Source organism: Rhinatrema bivittatum, chromosome 12 (genome assembly GCF_901001135.1).
Source record: "Rhinatrema bivittatum chromosome 12, aRhiBiv1.1, whole genome shotgun sequence".
Taxonomy (NCBI): Eukaryota; Metazoa; Chordata; class Amphibia; order Gymnophiona; family Rhinatrematidae; genus Rhinatrema; species Rhinatrema bivittatum.
This window is the reverse complement of record NC_042626.1, coordinates 67,206,626-67,227,283: the sequence shown is the minus strand read 5'-3', so window position 1 is coordinate 67,227,283 and position 20,658 is coordinate 67,206,626. Positions and strand designations below refer to the sequence as shown.

Here is a 20,658-nt window from a genome sequence, read left to right as displayed (position 1 = left end):
GGGGGATCTCTGGGTTCCTGGTGGGGTGAAGATCCCAGTATGCGATCCCCCACGGGTATGACAGAACCCGCAGCGGCTCCCCCTCCCCCCGGGGCCTCGGGCACAGCCCCTGAAGAGCAGGAGGCCCTCCTCTCCTTGGAGTCACCCGCAGAGGTTCCCTCCGCTCCCGATGCACAGCCTGTGCAGAAAGAGTGGGAATTAAGTCGGGCCAACCAGAATCTGCAGGCCCTACAAACCGCATGCGCAGCTTAGGCGGCATCCGCCATATGGCAGGAAGCGCAATGAGGCTTGAGTACGCCGACACTGAAGTAGGCTGCACCGTGTGGCTGCTGCACCTATCTGGGCTAAGCCACGCGCGCCAGGTCGCAACAGCTGAAGCGTGTGTTTCCCGACCTGGCTGCACAAAAGGAAAATTGGTTCTTACCTGATAATTTTCGCTCCTGTAGTACCACGGATCAGTCCAGACTCCTGGGTTTGGCCCCCCTCCCCCCCAGCAGATGGAGACAGTTTACCAAAAAAAAAACTCCGCCTCATATAGGCTGGTGCCACCTACAGTCTGGCAGTATTACATAATGTCAAAGCAGAATGGATCAAACTAACTATATACAGTAACCACAAACTGGCATAACAACCCCCCAAAGGGATACAGAACCCATGCGAAGAAAAGAGAACAATGTTGAATCAAGCCGTTGATAAAGATCAGTAAAGAGAGCGGACTCTCCATTCCCTTCCAAGAAAAAAATGGGTGGGACTCTGGACTGATCTGTGGTACTACAGGAACGAAAATTATCAGGTAAGAACCAATTTTCCTTTCCCTGTACGTACCCGGATCAGTCCAGACTCCTGGGATGTACCAGAGCTTACCTTAATTGGGATGGGATCCAGAAAGGCCCACTCTAAGCACTCCCTCTCCAAAGCCACCGCCACCTGGTGCCCGAACACCCAAGCGATAATGTCTGGCGAAAGTATGCAAAGACTTCCACGTAGCCGCCTGGCAAATCTCCTCCGGGGAAACCTGTTGAACATTCCTCCCAGGATGAGGCTTGAGAACGAGTGGAGTGAGCCCGCAGACCTATGGGTGAAGATCTACCATCCAACAAATAGGCAGAAGTGATGGACTCCTTAAGCCACTGAGCGATGGTAGTCTTGGAAGCCATACTGCCCCTTCGGGGACCACTCCACAGCACAAAAAGGTGATCCGAAACTCGAAATGCATTGGTCACCTCCAGGTATCGTAACAAAGCTCTATGCACATCGAACTTCCGAAGATCCTTAGAAAAAGGGTCCGACCTATCCAGATCCAAAAATGACGGTAGCTCGACCAACTGATTTAAATGGAAGGAAGACACCACCTTAGGTAGGAATGAAGGAACCGTACGAAAAGAAACCCCAAAGTCAGAGATGCGCAAGAAGGGCTCTCTACAAGAGAGAGCCTGAAGCTCAGATAGCCGGCGTGCCGACGCAATAGCCACCAAGAACACTACCTTCAAGGTAAGGTCCTGCAAGGTTGCTCTACGCAATGGTTCAAAGGGTGCCCGACACAAATCCTTAAGAACCAGATTCAGATCCCAAGAGGGACAGGGCTGTCACACTGGGGAACACAAATGCTTCACACACCCCCCCCTCCCCCGAAGGAAACGAGAAACATCAGGATGAGAAGCTCCCTGGATATTACCGCGCAAGGAACAGAGCATCGTGACCTGTACCTGCAAGGAACTACACGATAATCCCTTCGCTAAACAAGCCTGAAGAAAATTCAAAATTTCCGGAATGGTCACTCGGGTAGGAACAATAGCCCTGTTGAGACACCAGGCCTCAAAATCCTTCCAGACCCTGACATAAGAGAGGGAAGTAGAAACCTTACAAGAGCGCAACAGCGTAGTCACTACGGCATCCGAATATCCCTGAGACTTCAGCCGCTTCCTCTGAAAAGCCATGCCCCTAGACAGAAGCGCTCGACCTGTCAAAACAGATGGGTCCCTGATGAAGCAGATTCGGCCTGTCTGGGAAGCGCAACAGAGGCGCGATCGCCAGATTCACCAGATCCGCAAACCAGGGATGCCGTGGCCACTCGGGAGCTATTAGAACCACCTCAGACGGATGTAACTCTATTCGGCGAAGGACTGCCTATGAGGAGCCAAGGTGGGAACACAAAGCAGAACATCTGTCGGCCATGGAAGGACCAGGGCGTCCATGCCCTCTGCCCCCTCTTGAACGTCGCCATGAGATCCATCCGGGGAGTGCCCCACTGGGTACAAATGAACTGAAAGACATCGTCCACCAATTCCCATTCTCCTGGGTCGAGAAGATGGCGACTGAAAAAGTCCGCCTGCACATTTTCCACCCCGACGATGTGAGAGGCCGCTATGCAGGCCAGGTTTTGTTCTGCCCAGTGAATCAAGAGATGAGCTTCCAACGCTACTGGACGACTTCTGGTTCCTCCTTGATGGTTGATATAAGCTACTGTGATCGCATTGTCAGAAAGGACTCGGAACACCTTGTCCTGGAGAAGCGGCAAGAATGCCTGCAGCGCCAATCGAACTGCTCTGGTCTCCAGACGACTGATGGACCAACGAGCTTCCTCCGGGGACCATAGTCCCTGTACCGACTTTCTCAAACACACCGCTCCCCAATCGGACAAGCTGGCATCCGTAGTGATCACCGTACAGATTGGAACTACCAATGGTACTCCATGCCTCAAGTTGACCGGGGACAACCACCAATCCAGGGTGGACCAAGCGGTCTCAGTCAGGGGCAGATCGAGATGGAACTGTCCCGAAACTGGATTCCATCGGGACAGCAATGCTAATTGTAAAGGCTGCATATGAGCGAAAGCCCACGGAACCAATTCCAGCATCGACGTCATGGAGCCCAGGACCTGAAGGTAATCCCAGACCGTGGGAACACATCGGGCTAACAAGGCTCGTACTTGGCCCTGGAGTCTGAGCATATGTTCTTGGAAGGGACACTGTCCCTTGAAGCGTGTCCAACAAAGCTCCCAAAAATTCTAGTGACTGCGAGTGCATCAGATTTATTTATTTATTTATTTATTTTTAATTTTTATATACCGAGGTTCTTATAGAGACTACAAATCACTCCGGTTTACATATAACGATAAACTGCCCAACAGAGATAAGGGGCTTTACATAGAACAGTGGCACATATGGAACAATATAACTGGATGACAATTTAACATAATGATAATAAATAATATAGTATAGTTTAACATTGTAATTAATAAAATTATATAATATAATCTGTATAATTTAACTATTTAACTTGGATATAGTGACATATTAACCATGCCAAATATAAATAATAAGATAAAATGAATTTTTGAACTTAGAAATTGTAGTCCAGTTGCAGAGGAAAATATAAATAAACACATATATATATGTGTTTATTTATATTTATAACACAAATATATATTTATATATATATATATCTATATATTTATAAATATATATCTATATATATATATATATATATATATAAATATACAAATATATATTATTTATATTTATAACACAAATATAAATAAACACAAATAAAAAATATAAACGAGGCCAAGATGGCTCTTGGCCTCGTTGACTATCCAGCCCAGCAACCGCAACAACAACTGGAGTACCCGGCAAATTGCCTTCTGACAGAACTTTCGACTTCGCTCGAACCAGCCAATTGTCCAGATATGGATGTACAAACAATCCTTCCCTGCGCAACTGAGCAGCTACCTCCACCATAATCTTGGTGAACATCCTGGGAGAAGTGGCTAGTCCGTAAGGCAGGGCCTGGAACTGATAATGCCGCCCCATCACGGAGAACCTTAGGAACCTTTGATGATCTGCCCGGATCCCGATATGCAAATATGCTTCTGTGAGACCTAGGGACGCCAGGAATTCCCCTGGTCTGACGGACGCAATTACTGAAAGTAAAGTCTCCATACAGAACAGAGGAATCCGCAGACATCTGTTGACCCTTTGCAAATCGAGGATGGGTCGGAAGAGTAACGGCATCTTCGTAGCTCCGCAGAGGGCACCGAAACAACGGCGCCTAGGTCGAGAAGGCGCTGTAAAGTCTCCTTGACCGCTCGGCGTTTTGCTGCCAGACTGCAGGGTGAAACCAGGAATCGTTGGCGGGGTAGGCGTGCAAAATCTAACGCGAAACCGTATCTTATTACATCGAGGACCCACTGATCTGAAGTGATTTTGGCCCATTCTCCGTAAAATAGGGACAGTCGACCTCCCACTACTGGAACCGAGGAATGGACCGGCTGCACATCATTGTGAGGGCTTGCCGCCCGGTGCACTCTGGTTGGAGCCAAGTCTACCGAACCGGCGCCCACGAAAGGACTGAGAGTAAGTCTGCTGCCTGCTGGCATTGTGGCGAAAGGAAGAAACGGACCCCCGGGAGGTCTGGGGCCTCCGACTGCCACAAAATAGAGACCTGGAAGCAAAAGATCCTCTCGACTTCGGTCTATCTTCTGGCAACCGATGCACCTTATTTTTGCCTAAAGATTGAATCAGGTCCTCCAGCTCCTTGCCAAACAGCAGCTTGCCATTAAACGGTAAGGATCCCAAGCTGAGATTCTGACGACACATCCGCTGCCCAGTTACGGAGCCACAAATAGCGTCGCACTGACACAGCCGATACCATAGCTCTAGCCGATGTGCGAAGCAAATCATAGAAGGCATCCGCACTGTAGGCAATCACAGCCTCAAGTCTTCCCGCCTGGCATGCTTCCTCCTGGGAAAGAGTCATTGGCTAGCAGCTGTTGGACCCAGCGAAGACCTGCACGAAAGGAAAAATTACTATATATGGCCGCACGAATTCTCAGGGCGGAACCCTCGAAGATCTTTTTAAGCTGGACCTCCAGCTCACGATCTTGCAGGTCCTTAAGGGCCATCCCCCCAGTGACCGGGATGGTTGTCTTCTTTGTTACTGCTGCCACTGCAGCATCCACCTTGGGCACCCATAAAAGCTCCAAGGCCTCTTCCGGTAGGGGGTAGAGCTTATCCATTGCTTTTGCGACTTTAAGCCCCAAATCCAGAGTATCCCATTCCTTAAATAGCAAGTCCGTTGCCGAAAAATGGAAAGGAAAGCTGAAGGTGGCCCCCTAAGTCCCAACACCACTGGGTCCGTAGCCTCTTCTTGGGGCAGCTGAATCCCCGATTCCCCTAATATAGCTGGAATGAGAGGACCCAGCTCATCTCTCCTAAAAAGGCAGACGACCTTCGGATCGTCACCATCCGTCCCATGAGACCCCCGCAGACTTCCCTGCTGGGGGTGGGTTTCTCCCTCAACCCCCCTCGGGGGGCAGGGAGGGTATATCCGGATCGTCCTGGCCATCTGTGTCTGAAGAAGTATCCGGATCTGGCTGAGGCACCCGGACGCTGGCTGGACGCTGACCCCCCTGTAGGCCCGGCTCCGGAGCAGCCTTGGCTCGCTTCCGGGGTCTGGTCAGAGAGTCCTGACTGTGAGGCTGTTTTCTGCCCGCCTTCCGGGCCTTAAAGGCCTTATGCATCAATAAAACAAAGTCTGAAGAAAATAGAGTCAGAAGATAAATCATCCCCATCCTCATCAGGGGCCTCTGCAACCCTAGCTAAGTCAGGTCTCGCAGATCTGTCCCCCTCAAGGACCCTGCGCTGCAGGGACAAGTGCGGCAGCAGTGGGGGGTCCTCCCCCCCCGAATGCTGTTTCCTGTGCTGCAGGGGGCCGCTGGAGCGGAGCCAAAATGGCGCCCACCGCCTCCAACGCTGACCCCAGTGCACTCAAAATGGCGCAGTTCACGTGCTTCACGGGAAGGGCTCAGGACCAGACTGAAGCTCCCCGATAGCGCCGGTTATGGTCTGGACCCGGACTACGACACTTCCTGGGGTCGTGGAGGCTCCCTCTCCCCCGGAGAGACAAGAAGAGCACAAACTACCGCGCGGCTCTGCAGGCCCTACACGCAGCCCGAAGCAGCATGCCTGCTGAAATCAAAATCTATCGGCACCCCTCCAACCCACGGCGAAACGGAGCGCAACAAGTCCCCAACGTGATCAGAGGGAAGGGAGAGTCGAGCCCAGCTAAGAATACAAAAAAATATTTATTCTATTTTTTTTTTTTTTTTTTTTTAAATACTTGCTGGATCCACTGGGGGGAGTGAGCCAGGCTCTCCGGTATCACCCCCAGGTAAATACACACGCTGGAAAATGGGCTGACTTCCCAATACTTCAGTGGCCTCTGAAACCAGTGGGGGATGGGCCCCTTCAGGGCCTCCCACCCCCCTGGGAGGCAAAGGCCTGGAACCTGTAAGTACGCACTGCGTCTCTTACACTCCTGAGCAATGGCTGCAGAAGATTTAAATTTCCTTCTATATATATATATATATATATATATATTTTTATTTTTTTTTAAATACCTCACTATCCTATCTCTATTTAGACCCTAGCACAGACTGTAGGTTTGACACCTCCTCCACCTGCTGGAGATAGAAGAATACTGCCAGACTGTAGGTGGCACCAGCCTATATGAGGCTAAGTTTTGTTTGGTAAACTTCTGTCTCCATCTGCTAGAGGGGGGCCAAACCCAGGAGTCTGGAATATCCGGGTACGTACAGGGAACAAGCTTTCGCTGCCGGGGGGGAAAAAAGGAACCAGTGGCAGTCTTCTTCCGCTCTCTCTCTTGCGGGCCCTAGCAGCTCCCGCTGACCGAGTGCCTCAGACACTGGCCTTAGACAATCTCCCAGCCTCAAAAATAAACAACCCTGCTCTAGTTTCCCCTTCCTAACAATCTGTCTCTTTTTTTTTTTTTTTTTTAAATAATTAAAAAACAAAAAGGGTACTTCCCTGAGCAGCAGCAGGCAGGAGGAGACATCGGAGGTAAGAAGGAGCCAGTCCCCTGGCTATCAAAATCTCCGGAAGCAACGGGCTACAACAGACAGGAGTTTCCAACCCCCACCAGATACCCGGCTCAACCCACAGGATGGCCCACAAAGGAACCTAGCACCTCGGGGAGCTACACCAACTTATCTTCACTATCTCCAAAATTTTCAGTCAGAACTGCAAGTTTGCACCTCTACCATCTGTGGGAGACAGAGAAATACTGAGGGACTGCAGGTAGCACATTCGGTTATGTAGCAGTGCCACAAAGTTTTGTTCTCTGCCTCCATCTGCTGGTAGGAATGCATAAACCCATTTGTGTGGACTGATCTGGGTATGTATAGGAACTTAGAGTATCATATCCCAAGATTCTTGTTGGGAGAAGGAAACAGTAAACATGGCACCTGAACACTGAAAGCAAACACTTCACTACAAGCACCTGGGCGTCACTTATGCCTGGGCTGACAGAATGGGACAAGATCGGAACTAAACAAAAGAGAAAAATAAAATTGATTGTGCTTCCCTGAGAACAGCACCTGGGACAGTTACCATACTGTTCCTAAATGGAATTTATTAATTTAAGTAAAAACGTAAAGAAAAATAACATGGGGAATAAAAGATTCCAGCATGCTTAAGGGACTTCAACCTTAAATGAGCATGTGGTGACTGAGAAAAACCTACACTCTCTTGAGTCTGACTTTCAGGTTTCTAATAATATGAATCCACTAGTAATGTACTTGGCTGCCATCCACTGTGACCTCACCTTTTCTATAAGCAGCTTTTTGCTCATTGTCACACAACGGTTCAACCGGTCCTTGTACTTCTCCAGCATTTTCTTCTGCTCATCCACCTGCCGCCTCAGGTCACAGTTTATCTGTGAGCACAGAAAAAGGTGGGTGATATTGGGGGGGGGGGGGGGGGGGGGGGAGGCAGGGAAATTAGCACCTGGCACAGACTGACAGCCATTTTACCAGCTCTGTTCTCAGATCTACAGCCTTCTGACCTTAGTTGTAGGTCAGACGATATACAAGTAAACCACATCAAGCAAACAGCAGTGCATGCCACGTTCCAAAAGTATTTTAGACCAGTGAGAGCAAGTACAGCCTTCCTCAATTATTTATGACATGTATAAACTGATCATTATTCAGTCAAGGGGTGAATGGTTATAGACAGGTGCTGCCAGTGTGAACTTTCTGGAATACATACTCGTAACAAATCATCTATCCTTCCCTCTTTCTTCTCCAGGTCTGAGTTTTTGCTGTTTTCTAGAGCAGATAATTTTTCCATTGTGAGGTCTGACTGTAAAAAGACAAAACAAAATAAACAAACAAAAAAAAAAAAATTCAGCCGCAGTCAGTAAGATTTTTCCAAGAAGGAAGCAAACTCTGAGCGGATTACCACAAGAATCATGGATTTACATGACAAACCTCTGCTACCTACCAGCCAAAGCTATGCATACTAACCAAACAGAAATCCCTTAATTGTAGCCAAGGAGTGATTTATGTTATTTGTTGTGATTTACATGGCTTTTTGATCATGTTCACATGACATAATTAAAATCAATTAAAGTCAAGAACCAATGTCAGGAAGTATTTCTTCACGGAAAGGGTGGAGGATGCCTGGAATGCCCTTCCGGAGCAAGTGGTGAAGTTTAAAACTGTGAACGACTTCAAAAGGGCGTGGGATAAACACTGTGGATCCATCAAGTCTAGAGGGCGTGAATAAAGTGGAGGCATTCAAACACTGCACGGAGCGGCAGTAGCCACAGAGGCATTCAAACACTGCACGGAGCGGCAGTAGCCACAGAGGCATTCACGGAGCGGGATGCCAGTGGCCAGTAGTTGGTGTTCCACCTTCACGGAGTGGAAGGATGGAGGGCTGCTATTTCCAAAAAAAAATAAATAAATAAAACAAAACAAAAAAATAAAAACAGGGGTGGGTAAGAGTATGGGGCAAGGGGGTGGCCTGCTTGTTACAGCGGTTGCTACCCCTAATTGAGCTGGATGTCACTTGTATGCAGATACAGAGCTGCTCTCTAAATTGGGTGGAGGGGAATTAGGGCTGGAGGGTACTGGAAGCCAATAGTAACAGGTGGGAAGGAGAAAAAGGGAAAAAAATGGATAAAGTGTGTAGCTTGCTGGGCAGACTTGATGGGCCGTTTGGTCTTCTTCTGCCGTCATTTCTATGTTTCTATGTAACAGCAACACCCAATAAGACAGGTAATGACAACGGCATGAGAACGAAAAAAAGTTAAAAAAAAAAAAAAAAAAAAAGGGAAATAAATTAGCCCAGAATGGGAAGTGTCACAAAGAATAGGCAAAGATGAGCATGAAGGGTAGTGGGGAGAAGCAGCAGACTGATGAACAGAGTGCTGGGAGAAAGCAGACATCTCTTCCTACCTGTGTGTGTCTGTGCTGGAAGGACACCTGCTTTAGCAAGTTGCAGGAATGCTCTATGTTCCCTGATCCGGTAGATGAGGGACTGCCTTGCTGATTCTACAATGAAGAAAGCCAATGTTAGGCAGCCCACCCGATACACGCAAAGCCACCCCCAAACTGCTTTTTTTTTTTTTTTTGTTATTCATTTCTATTCACTGCCTGTAAAAGGATTTAACAGTAATGGGAAGGCAAAGGCCAGGCTGGCCACTTCTGATATGAGGGTTTGGAATGAGCTAAAAAAAAAAAATACTACCAAAAATTAAAGCAAATTTGATGGAACCAGAAGAATACCTTACAGAGCAAAACCTGGACTAAAGCCTCAGCATTATATTTTATTTAGTTTGAGGTTGGTGGGGATCTATTGAAGCACTACTTACAGGTAAAGGTAAAGGATTTGATAAGGAATGTTGTGGTGAGGATCGTGCAACTGGTGGTACACTTCTGCCAGGACTGGTTCCAGGACCGGTTCCAGGACCGCTTCCCCCGGCAAACTATCAAGGAAAATTAAATAAATGTATGTACAAACAATACATATTTAAAAAAAAAAAACAACAACAACAAAAAACCACACCCCCAAAACCCTCTCATAACAAGATTAGTGAACAAATCTTTGCTTACCGAGAGCCTGTAGGCTCCAGCCTACTAGAGGTGACAACAGTTAAGTGCCACAGTCCTGAGTCAGGTTATTACTTGTGCTCTATACTACCTGCAGTACTTTTTGGACATAACATTACATAAGAAGTGCCATGCTGAGTTAGACCAGAGATCCATCAGGCCCCTGCATCCCCAACAGTGGGCAATCCAGGTCACTAGAAGGTATCTGACAGATTGAGTATATCCATTCCTTATTTCTCACTCACAGAGACAAGTGGTAGATCACCTGGTTAATAACTGCTTATGGACTTTTCCTCCAGGAACTTGTTCAAACCCTGTTTAAACCCCACTATGCTAGATGCTTTGACCTCACCCTTCAGCAACAAATTCCATAGCTTGATTGAGCGTTGAGTGAAAATATTATTTTTCCAATTTGTTTTCAATTTTGCTACCTCTTAGTTTCATGGTGTGCCCCATACAATTTAAGAGAGTAACTAAAGGAAAATTAGTTTCTTACCTGATAATTTTCATTCCTGTAGTACCACACATCAGTCCAGACTCCTGGGTTTTGCCCCCCTCCCCCCCCCCCCCCCTCTAGCAGATGGAGACAGAGGTTTTCCAAACAAAATTCCACCTTATATAGGTGTCACCTACAGTCCGGCAGTATTACTCGATGTCAAAGCAGAATGGCTCTCAAAAAACCACCATAACTATGTACAATAACCCTTCAACAAGAAAAAGAAATAACCAGTTCACTTAACCCTCCTAGGAACTGAACCTGTAGAATCACTTGAGGACGGTCAATCCAATTTCTGCAGATCTGAAAACAAAATCAATAACTGAGTGGACTCTCCCTTACTTCCATGAGTTCCCTGGGCGGGTCTCTGGACTGATCCGTGGCACTACAGGAACGAAAATTATCAGGTAAGAAACTAATTTTCCTTTCCCTGTATGTACCCGGATCAATCCAGACTCCTGGGATGTACCAGAGCTTTCTTACCTGGGATGGGATCTGGAGAGGCCCGCACTAAGCACTGCTTCTCCAAAACCTTCACCCAGGGCCTGAACATCCAGTCTGTAGTGTCTGGCAAAGGTATGCAAAGACTTCCAAGTCACCGCCCTGCAGATCTCCTGCGGTAAGACCATTTGACACTCCGCCCAAGAAGTCACCTACGAACGGGTAGAATGAGCCCGAAGACCAAATGGTACAGGCTTACCACGCAGCAAATATGCCGAGCCTATAGCCTCTCTCAACCAGCGCAAAATCGTAGCTTTAGATGCCATATTTCCTCGTTTCAGACCAGCCCACAGCACAAAAAGATGGTCCATCACACGAAATGCGTTAATAACTTCCAGATAATGCAACAACGACTAACGAACATCCAGCTTCCGTAAGTCTTTAGACATAGGGTCAGACCGGTCCAAAACCAGAAACTACGGAAGCTCCACTGACTGATTCACGTGAAAAGCAGACACCACCTTCGGAAGAAAGGAAGGAACCGTCCAAAAGGACACACCAGAATCTGAAATTCTCAGAAACGGCTCCCTACAGGATAGAGCCTGGAGCTCAGATACCCTGCGAGTAGATGTGATAGCGATAAGGAAAATCACCTTTAACGTGAGATCCTTTGTTGCCATTTTCCCAGGCTCAAAGGGCACCATACACAGAGCTGAGAGAACCAAGTTCAGATTCCAAGAAGGACAAGGGTGCCTGATCAGGGGATGTAAATGCTTTGCCCCCTTTAGGAAATGAGCCACATTGAGGTGAGCAGCCAACGCCACGCCTTCAATGGAACTGCGCAAACAACCAAGAGCTGACACCTGAACCCTCAAGGAACTATACAATAAGCCCTTGGCGAGTCCGGATTGTAAGAAACCTAAACTATCCGACACCAAAGACCGAGTAGGAACAATCGCCTGGTCCACGCACCAAGATTCAAAGATTCTCCACACAGCACATATGCGAGGTTGGTGGGCGTCTTGCCCAACCAGAGAAGTGTTGCCACCCAGCGTTCGAATACCCTTTGCTCCTCAGGCAGCGCCTCTCAAAAGCCATGCAGCTAGACAAAAGCGATCGACCTCTTCCAAACACACGGGCCCTTGGATGGAGAAGGTCCGGGAGCAGTGGCAACCGCAGGGGATCTGCCACTGCCAGATTGACCAGGTCTGCAAACCAAGGCCATCTCGGCCACTCTGGAGCTACGAGGATGTCTTCTGCTGGGTGTATCTCCACTCTCCTGAGCACTTTGCCTATCAGCGGCCAAGGAGGGAAGACGTACAGCAGCACGTCGATCGGCCAGGGCATCTTCCCCTTCTGCTCCTGTTTCTCTGCGGTGACCGAAGAAGCGCGGAGCCTTGGCGTTCTGAAACGTTGCCATGAGATCTAGGCGGGGTATGCCCCATGTGTTACATATGAGCTGGAAAGCTTTGTCTGCGAGCTCCCATTCCCCGGGATCGAGGGGGTGCCGACTGAGAAAGTCTGTCTGAATGTTGTCGACTCCTGCTATGGGAGACGCTGCAATACTTACTAAATGCTTCTCCACCCAGCTGATCAGCTGCCGGGCTTCTGTGGCCACTGGCTGGCTCTTGGTTTCCCCTTGGTGATTGATATAAGCCACCATGGTCATATTGTCGGAAAGAATTCTGACTGACTTCCCCTGGAGGAGAGGGCGGAACGCTTGTAACGCTAACCACACTGCCCTGGTTTCCAGACGATTGATCGACCACTGAGATTCTTCCTGGGACCACTGTCCCTGCACAGTCTTCCTCAGGCAAACCGCTCCCCAATCGGAGAGGCTGGCATCCGTGGTCACCACTGTCCATTCGGGCACCTCCAGGGGAACTCTTCGGGATAAGTTGTCCGAGATAAGCCACCAATTGAGACTGGAGCACGCCATATCCGTAAGAGGGGAGGTAAATGAAGCTGTTCGGAGACTGGATTCCAACGTGAAAGCAACGCTGACTGTAAAGGACACATATGAGCAAAGGCCCAGGGCACCAGCTCCAGGGTGGAAGTCATGGAGCCGAGAGCCCGCAAATAATCCCGCACTCTGGGGAAATGGTTGGCCAATAAGTCCCGCACTTGTCCTTGTAGCTTGACAATTCGGTCCGAGGTAAGGAACACTCTCCCCTGTTGAGTGTCGAATAGAGCTCCTAAAAACTCCAAAGACTGGGTGGGCACCAGTCGGCTATTGGCTAAGTTGATCACCCAACCCAGTGATCGCAGGAGTTGAAGCACTTTGCGAATTGCCAACTGGCCAAGCGACTCCGACTTTGCCCGAATTAGCCAGTCGTCCAGGTATGGATGCACCAGGAACCCCTCTCTGCGCAGATGAGCCGCCACCACAACCATTACCTTGGTAAACGATCTGGGCGCGGTGGCAAGACCGAAGGGCAAAGCTCGAAACTGAAAATGGCGACCCAATACTGAGAACCTCAGAAACTTCTGGTGGTCGACCCAAATGCCTATGTGAAGATACGCTTCCGTTAGGTCCAACGACGCCAGAAACTCTCCTTTTCTTACCGAGGCAGTGACTGACCGTAACGTCTCCATGCGAAAACGTGGCACTCTGAGGCAGCAGTTTATGCGCTTCAAATTCAGAAGGGGGTCAGAAGGACCCCTCTTTTTTGGGGACTACGAAGTAAATGGAGTAACGCCCTTTTCACTGCTCCGCCTGAGGAACCGGGGTGATGGCGCCGAGTTGCAGAAGGTGTTGCAAGGTATCTTGTACTGCCTGTCGTTTCTCTTCATAACCACATGGGGAGACCAGAAACTGCTCCAGAAGGCGGTGTGCAAAATCTAAAGTGTAGCCTTGATTTATCACAGTAAGGACCCACTGGTCCGAAGTCACCTTGACCCATTCCTCGTAAAACAGGGACAATCTGCCCCCGACAGCTGGAACAGAGGAATGGGTCGGCGTACCTTCATTGGGAAGACTTGGCCCCAGATGCAGAGTGGATAGCCCCAGTTCTGCCAAAGCGTCAGCCACGAAAGGGCTGAGACCAGGACTGTTGGCGACCGGACGCTTGCCGAAAGGAAGAAGCTGGAGCTCTGGACGGATGAAATCTCCGATTCCCACTGAATCGAGACCGTGAAGAAAAGGAGCCCCTCGACTTGGGCCTATCCTCTGGCAGTCGGTGAACCTTGTTCTCCCCCAGGGATTGAATCATATCCTCGAGGTCCTTGCCAAAAAGCAATTTACCCTTGAAAGGCAATGACCCCAGCTGAGCTTTGGAGAAAATATCCACCGACCAGTTTCTTAACCACAGGAGCCGTTGAGCCAAGACTGCTGACACCATGATCTGGCCGAAGTCCGTAACAGATCATAAAGTGCATCCGCACTATAAGCGATCAAAGCTTCCAGACGCCCTGGCTTGCTGTGCTTCTGCATCGGAAAGACCAGCATTAGCCTGTAACTGCTGAACCCAGCGAAGGCCTGCTCTCAAGGCAAAATTGCTGCATATAGCTGCCCGCACTCCCAGTGCCGAGACTTCAAAAATTTTCTTGAGCTGCAGCTCCAACTTTTTATCCTGCAGGTCCTTCAGGGCTGTAGCACCCATAACCGGGATTGAAGTCTTTTTGGTGACTGCGGACACCGCCGCGACCACCTTGGGCACCTGCAGTATTTCAATTGCTTCCTCCAGAAGAGGATATAGCTTATCCATAGCCTTGCTAACTTTCAATCCCAGATCCGGAGTATCCCATTCTCTATATAGCAAGTCCGTGGCAGAAAAATGAAAAGGAAGTAGCCGGGCCCCTCAGACCCAACAACACTGGGTCCATGCCCCCTAGCCTGGACTCCTCTGGCAGCCCATCTATGCCTAGCTCTTCGAGTATGGCAGGGATAAGCGGAGCCAACTCATCCCTCCTAAACAGATGGACCATCTTAGGGTCGTCTCCTTCCACAATGTGAGAGCCTCGTGCTGGATCCTGTGGATGTTGATCAGGGTCTGTATCCACCCCCATCGGAGGCTTGCCCTGCGGGTCCTGGTCCCCTGGGTCCGTATCCTGACTCGTGGAATCAGTATCTGTCTGATAAGCCCCTGTATGCAAAGGACGCTTAGCTTTGGAGGACCCAGAGACTCCCTTAGACTTGGACAGCTTTCGTGAAAGAGACTAAAGACCACTACAGGAAGTTTTACCCCAGCCTGCAGCTTCCCTTCCCTCCTGGCTTTAAAGGCCTTATGGAGAAATAAAATAAACTCCACTAAGCAATCAGCACAGACTGTAGGCCTTGCACCGCCCCCATCTGCTGGAGACAGAGAAATACAGCCGGACTGTAGGTGGCACCTATATAAGGTGGAGTTTTGTTTTGAAAACTTCTCTGTCTCCATCTGCTGGGGGGGGGGGGGGGCAAAACCAGGAGTCTGGACTGATCCGGGTATGTACAGAGAACCATCCCTATTTACTTGTTCTGCCCCACTCAGGATTTTATGAAGCTCTGGCATACCCTTCTCAACTGTCTCTTCTCCAAGCTGAAGAGTCCTAACTTGGCTAGCCTTTCTCCATAAGGAAGCCTTTCCATCCCTTTTATCATTTTTGTTGCCCTTCTCAGTACCTTTTCTAGTTTTGCTCTACCTTTTTTTGAGATGGGGTCCATTTTGTCAGCAAGCACGGAAATGGACATTAAGACAGGAGTAGGAAGGCTGGAAAATATCCATCTCAAGTCAACTCACCTCAAAATAGTCACTGATTTTGTGACCCCGAGGAGTGCTTTTTCCTGAAAAAGAAAAAAAAAATGGAAATAAAGGCTCAAAGGTTTTACAATCACAACTAAGCCTTTGTGCCCTAATTTTAATGAATTGTTAGCAAATGTTGCTTACCTGTAACAGGTGTTCTCACAGGACAGCAGGATGTTAGTCCTCACATATGGGTGACATCATCAGGATGGAGTCCAATCACGGAAAACTTCTGTCAAAGTTTCCATAACTTTGACTGGCCCATACTGGGCATGCCCAGCATGGCACTAACCCTGCAGCCAGCAGAGGTCCCCCTTCAGTCTTATTTGAAAGCTACAGGCAGTGCCGAAAAATAAAATAAAACGTTACGAACCCAACACTGCGGGGCGGCGGGCGGGTTTCGTGAGGACTAACATCCTACTGTCCTGTGAGAACACCTGTTACAGGTAAGCAACATTTGCTTTCTCACAGGACAAGCAGGATTGTTGTCCTCACATATGGGTGAGTACCGAGCTGAGGATGTGCCTATAACTGATTCTGAAATCCATGCCATCACACATGGCCTTAAGCTGGGAAAGGCGGCTGGCCCAGACGGCCTTGGGCCAGAGTTTTACAAGATTTTGAAATTTCCCATTTTGCCTGCGCTTCAGCCATATTATAATAGCCTAGTCCAGGGGACTCCAGTTACGCCCACGGAAAATTAATTCACTGTAGCAGGGGTAGGGAACCTTTTTGGCTGAGAGAGCCATGAACGCCACATATTTTAAAATGTAATTCATTGAGAGCCATACAAGACCTACTAAATTAATTTACTACACCCCCTACTCTCCTGATGCCCCCACAAGACCTGCAAAATTAATTTACTACAACCCCCCACCCTCCTGACCCCCCCCCCCCCAAGACCTGCCAAAAGTCCCTGGTGGTCCAGCGGGGGTCCAGGGCTCGCAGACAAATCTTTAATAAAAAAGTAAAAATCTAACAAAAACCCCCACCCTCCTGATGCCCCCCAATACCTCCAAAATTAATTTACTACAATTCCCCACCCTCCTGACCCCCCAAGACCTGCAAAAAGTCCCTGGTGGTCCAGCGGGAGTCCAGGGCTCGCAGACAAATCTTTAATAAAAAAAGTCAACTCTCTCCTCCCTCCTTCCCCCAGTCACTCTCTCCTCCCTCCCCTCAGTCACTCCCCACCGCCGCTACTGCTCCTCGCCGCTGCTACTACACCTTGCCGCCGCCACCGCTGCTGCTACTCCTCGCCGCTGCTGCTACTCCCTGCTGCCGCCGCTACTCCTCCTCCCAGCGCCATTTTGTTTTTGCAGGCACGCACTGCTCTGACAGACGTGCTCGCCCACGCATGCGCCATAGATCTGCTCTCTACGGCGCATTTGCGGGCCGGTCAGAGCCCAGATGGAGCAGACGGAAGATCTCGGGGGGGGGGGGGGGGTGTGTGTTCCCTTCCCTTCTCTCCCTCCCGCAAGCCGCCGTCGCCACCACTGCTCCTCGCTGCCGCACCTCGCCGCCACCAACGCTACTACTCCTCGCCGCCATAAGCCCATGTTTGATTTGTCTGCGAGCCAGATGCAGCCATCGAAAGAGCCACATCTGGCTCGCGAGCCATTGGTTCCCGACCCCTGCACTATAGTGTTACTCCCCAAACCTGGGAAAGATTTACAAGAAGTGGGCTTGTACAGGCCCATATCTCTTATCAATGGGGATTTAAAAATACTGGCAGCAATGTTGGCGGCCAGATTGTGTCTCCTTCTGCCCTCCGTGATTCATGGAGACCAAACAGGCTTTATTAAAGGGCGCAAGGGCATTAAAAATGTGAGGCGCCTGATTGGCCTTTTAAATTTTCATCCCAAGACTGAGGCCCTGGTGCTGAGCGTGGATGCAGAAAAGGCCTTTGATTCCCTTTCATGGGACTATTTGTTCTGGGCTCTACAAGCATATGGCATATTGGGTTCCTTTCTATCTTGGCTGCAGGCACTGTATGCTAGTCCCAGTACCAGGTTACTTATCAATGGCACCTTGTCGGAATCTTTCCCTATTTTATGTGGGGTCCGCCAGGGATGCCCCCTGTCCCCTCTTCTATTTGTATTAGCCTTGAGCCTCTGGCTATTAAGCTGCACTTGGAGGACGGGTTCCAGGGCCTCCGCATCGGCCGTCATCAGATGAAATTAGCAATGCTCGCTGATGACATCCTGCTGTTTGTGGGGCAACCCCGGACTAGCATCCCTGTTATTATTCAATGTTTTAATGTTTTTCAATCCATCACGGGCCTGACCATTAATTTTTCCAAATTGGAGGCGCTTGCCCTTGACCCCAGAGTGCAACACCATTGGCCGGGAGGGTTCCTGTTCACGTGGCTCAGAATAAAATAAAATACCTGGGGGTTTGGATCTCCCGAGACCCTCTAGATCTTTATGCCCTGAATATAAAAAACACATTGGCAGAATTGGATGCCCAACTCAAGGCTTGGCGCTCCTTGCCTCTTTCCCTCTTTGGCAGAAGCGCTCTCCTTAAGATGGTGCTCATGCCTAAGCTACTTTATAAATTGCATATGTTGCCTTGCTGGCTCACAAGTAGAGATATACGGTGGTTGCAGTCTTCCTTCCAAAAATTCCTTTGGGCGGGGAAAAAAAGTGAGGTTACGTTATCAGGTGTTGATGTCTCAGAGAGGGGAGGGGGGGCCTTGGCCTGCCGGATGTTTGGTTATACAATGCTGCCTGCTAACTCAGATATGTGGGGGAATGGCTCCTTGATGAGTATGCATATTGTGAAGATGGACTGGTTATTAGCATGGTCGCCCCATGGTCCCCTTTGTACCTGATCCAGGCCAGTCCTGGGGCTTATCGGACCTTAACTATCCCTCGCAGCTTGGTGCAGCCATGTCGACAGGCTTGGCGCTGAATACGGTCACTAGGGGGGAGTGGTTGGCCTTCCATCTCTCTTCATGCCTTTAATGGGTAACTTGGATTTTCCCCCAGGCCGAGCCAACCATTTTCTTTTTGATGCCTGGCTGCAGAAAGGTTTGGCATTCGTTTTTCACTTTTATGCTAATGACTCGCCAGTGGTGCACGACTTTGCATCTTTGGCCAGAGACTATGACTTACCAGCTAAACATTTCTATGCATACTTGCAGACCCATCATTATCAACAATCCTTTCACTGGACTGAGGAGTCCTATCGTTGGGAGTCAGCTTTCACGCAGCATTTTTTTTTGATGGGGCCCTAAAGTGTAACACCATCAAAGGCTGGTGTGAGTTTGGCAGAACATATCGCTCTGTGCCGCATGTGGCCTCTTTAGCCCGGTATTGGACAGGCATGGGCCATAGATATCCCTACTCCATACTTGCTTTCATGTTTCAAGCTTATGCCCAAAAGCCTACCGGATCTCTCTCTTCAAGAGTTACAATTCAAGATTTTGCACCACATTTTTTGCGACGATTTTCGCCGCTGCCGGATGGGGAAGTTATCCTCCCCTAAGTGTATTAAATGTCATCAAATGATGGGTACTTTGGCACACAGGTTATTTATTTGCCCTGTTCTGAGATCATTTTGGACGAAAGTGCTTGCAGTAGTAGCTCAGTGCACTGGCTCCTCTATTGGCTGGATGGGCAAGTTACTCCTCTCTGGTTTAAGAGGTGCTCTCCCTTCTTACAAGTTGTCCTTGGATAAATTTGGCCATACTGCAATATTACTGGCATGCCGCACGATCTTAGCTGACTGGATAACACCAGACACAACGCCCAACCTGTGGGCCTGGTTTGGGCGACTGGCATTTTCAATGCAAATGGAACGGCTGGTTGCCCTGAACAGCGAGAGAGAACAGGACTCGATCTACCAGTCTTGCTGGTCAACTTGTTATGCCCTATTGCCGTCGGATCTCCAATCCACTCTAACTGCCACGGGATATCATTCTTCTTGGAAATGATTGGAACTCTCACGCCGCCTGGTTTGCCCTATGCCTTGAAACTTGATCTGCGATCATTGTGTACTACAGCGGGGACTGAACTTTGAAAGGGTATTTGATATCTCTTCTCTGCAAATGTTTGGCAATGTTTGTCATGGAGGGGTTGTGTGTAGTGTGAGGAATGTCTGATGTGACTGGGCGGTGGGATATGGTTGGAGTTTAATCTGTTTATCTCGGTCTGGAGGACCTCAAAAAGAGAGTACACGGGGTGTTGTTACAGTTGACCTTGCTATGTTGGGGGATTGCTTTTGTAGTGTACCATGGCGCTAATATTTGACTCATATTGTGTTCTTTCTTCCCCAAAGTCTGGTTTTGGTTATACCTGTGTTGCTCTTTAATAAAAATGATTTTGACAAAAAAAAAAAGAAGCGGGTCCTTTCCCAAGGGAATGTGCCTGCGGATGGAGAGGTCCTGAAGTATTGGAAACCACACTTGGCATGGCCAGTGAGGTGCTATCAGGATCATGGTTCCCTTGTCCTGACGTAACTTCACGAGAGTCTTCGAGAGAAGAGGAAGTGGAGGGAATGCGTAAAGCAGACCGGTTGCCCAAAAGAGGGAGAATGCGAATCTGGGTTGAGAGTGTTTGCTGCGAATGAGAGAGCAGTAGTTCTCCACTTTGCAGTTCTGTGGGGACGCAAAGAGGTCTATCTGAGGATAACCCCATTGTTGGAAAATGGAGTTCGCTACCGAGGGGTTGAGAGACCACTCGTGCGGTTGAAAAACGCGACTCAGCTTGTCTGCCAACACATTGTCCACTCCCGGTAACCAGGTAGCCCTGTACATCAAATGGGAGAGAGCTTCCTGCCAAAAGGAAGGAGCCTGTGCCTCCCTGTTTGTTGATGTACCACATTGCCACCTGGTTGTCAGTTTGAATCAGGATGACTTGATTTGAGAGGCAATCCTGAAAGGCCCTGAGAGCATATCTGATTGCTCGAAGTTCCAGGAAATTTATTTGGTGTTTGGCTTCCTCTGGAGACCAAGAGCCTTGTGTTTGCAGATTGGCTACATGGGCTCCCCACCCGAGGTTGGAAGCGTCGGTGGTGAGAATGATTTGAGGATTTGGAGCCTGGAAGGGCAATCCCTGGAGGAGATTGGTCTGATTTATCCACCAGGC

At 49.1% G+C, this 20,658-nt stretch overlaps 1 protein-coding gene across 1 annotated transcript in view; it reads right to left on the bottom strand.

Moving 5' to 3' along the window:
- TLK2 (tousled like kinase 2) overlaps positions 1-20,658 on the bottom strand; it is a 226,197-nt gene that overhangs the window by 117,014 nt on the left and 88,525 nt on the right. Inside the window, exons 5-9 of the mRNA XM_029572698.1 lie at positions 15,569-15,612; positions 9,676-9,789; positions 9,260-9,355; positions 8,067-8,159; positions 7,624-7,734 (exon numbers count right to left, since the gene is read on the bottom strand). Of these exons, the coding sequence (XP_029428558.1) occupies positions 7,624-7,734; positions 8,067-8,159; positions 9,260-9,355; positions 9,676-9,789; positions 15,569-15,612 (458 nt within the window). The remainder of the gene's footprint in view (positions 1-7,623; positions 7,735-8,066; positions 8,160-9,259; positions 9,356-9,675; positions 9,790-15,568; positions 15,613-20,658) is intronic.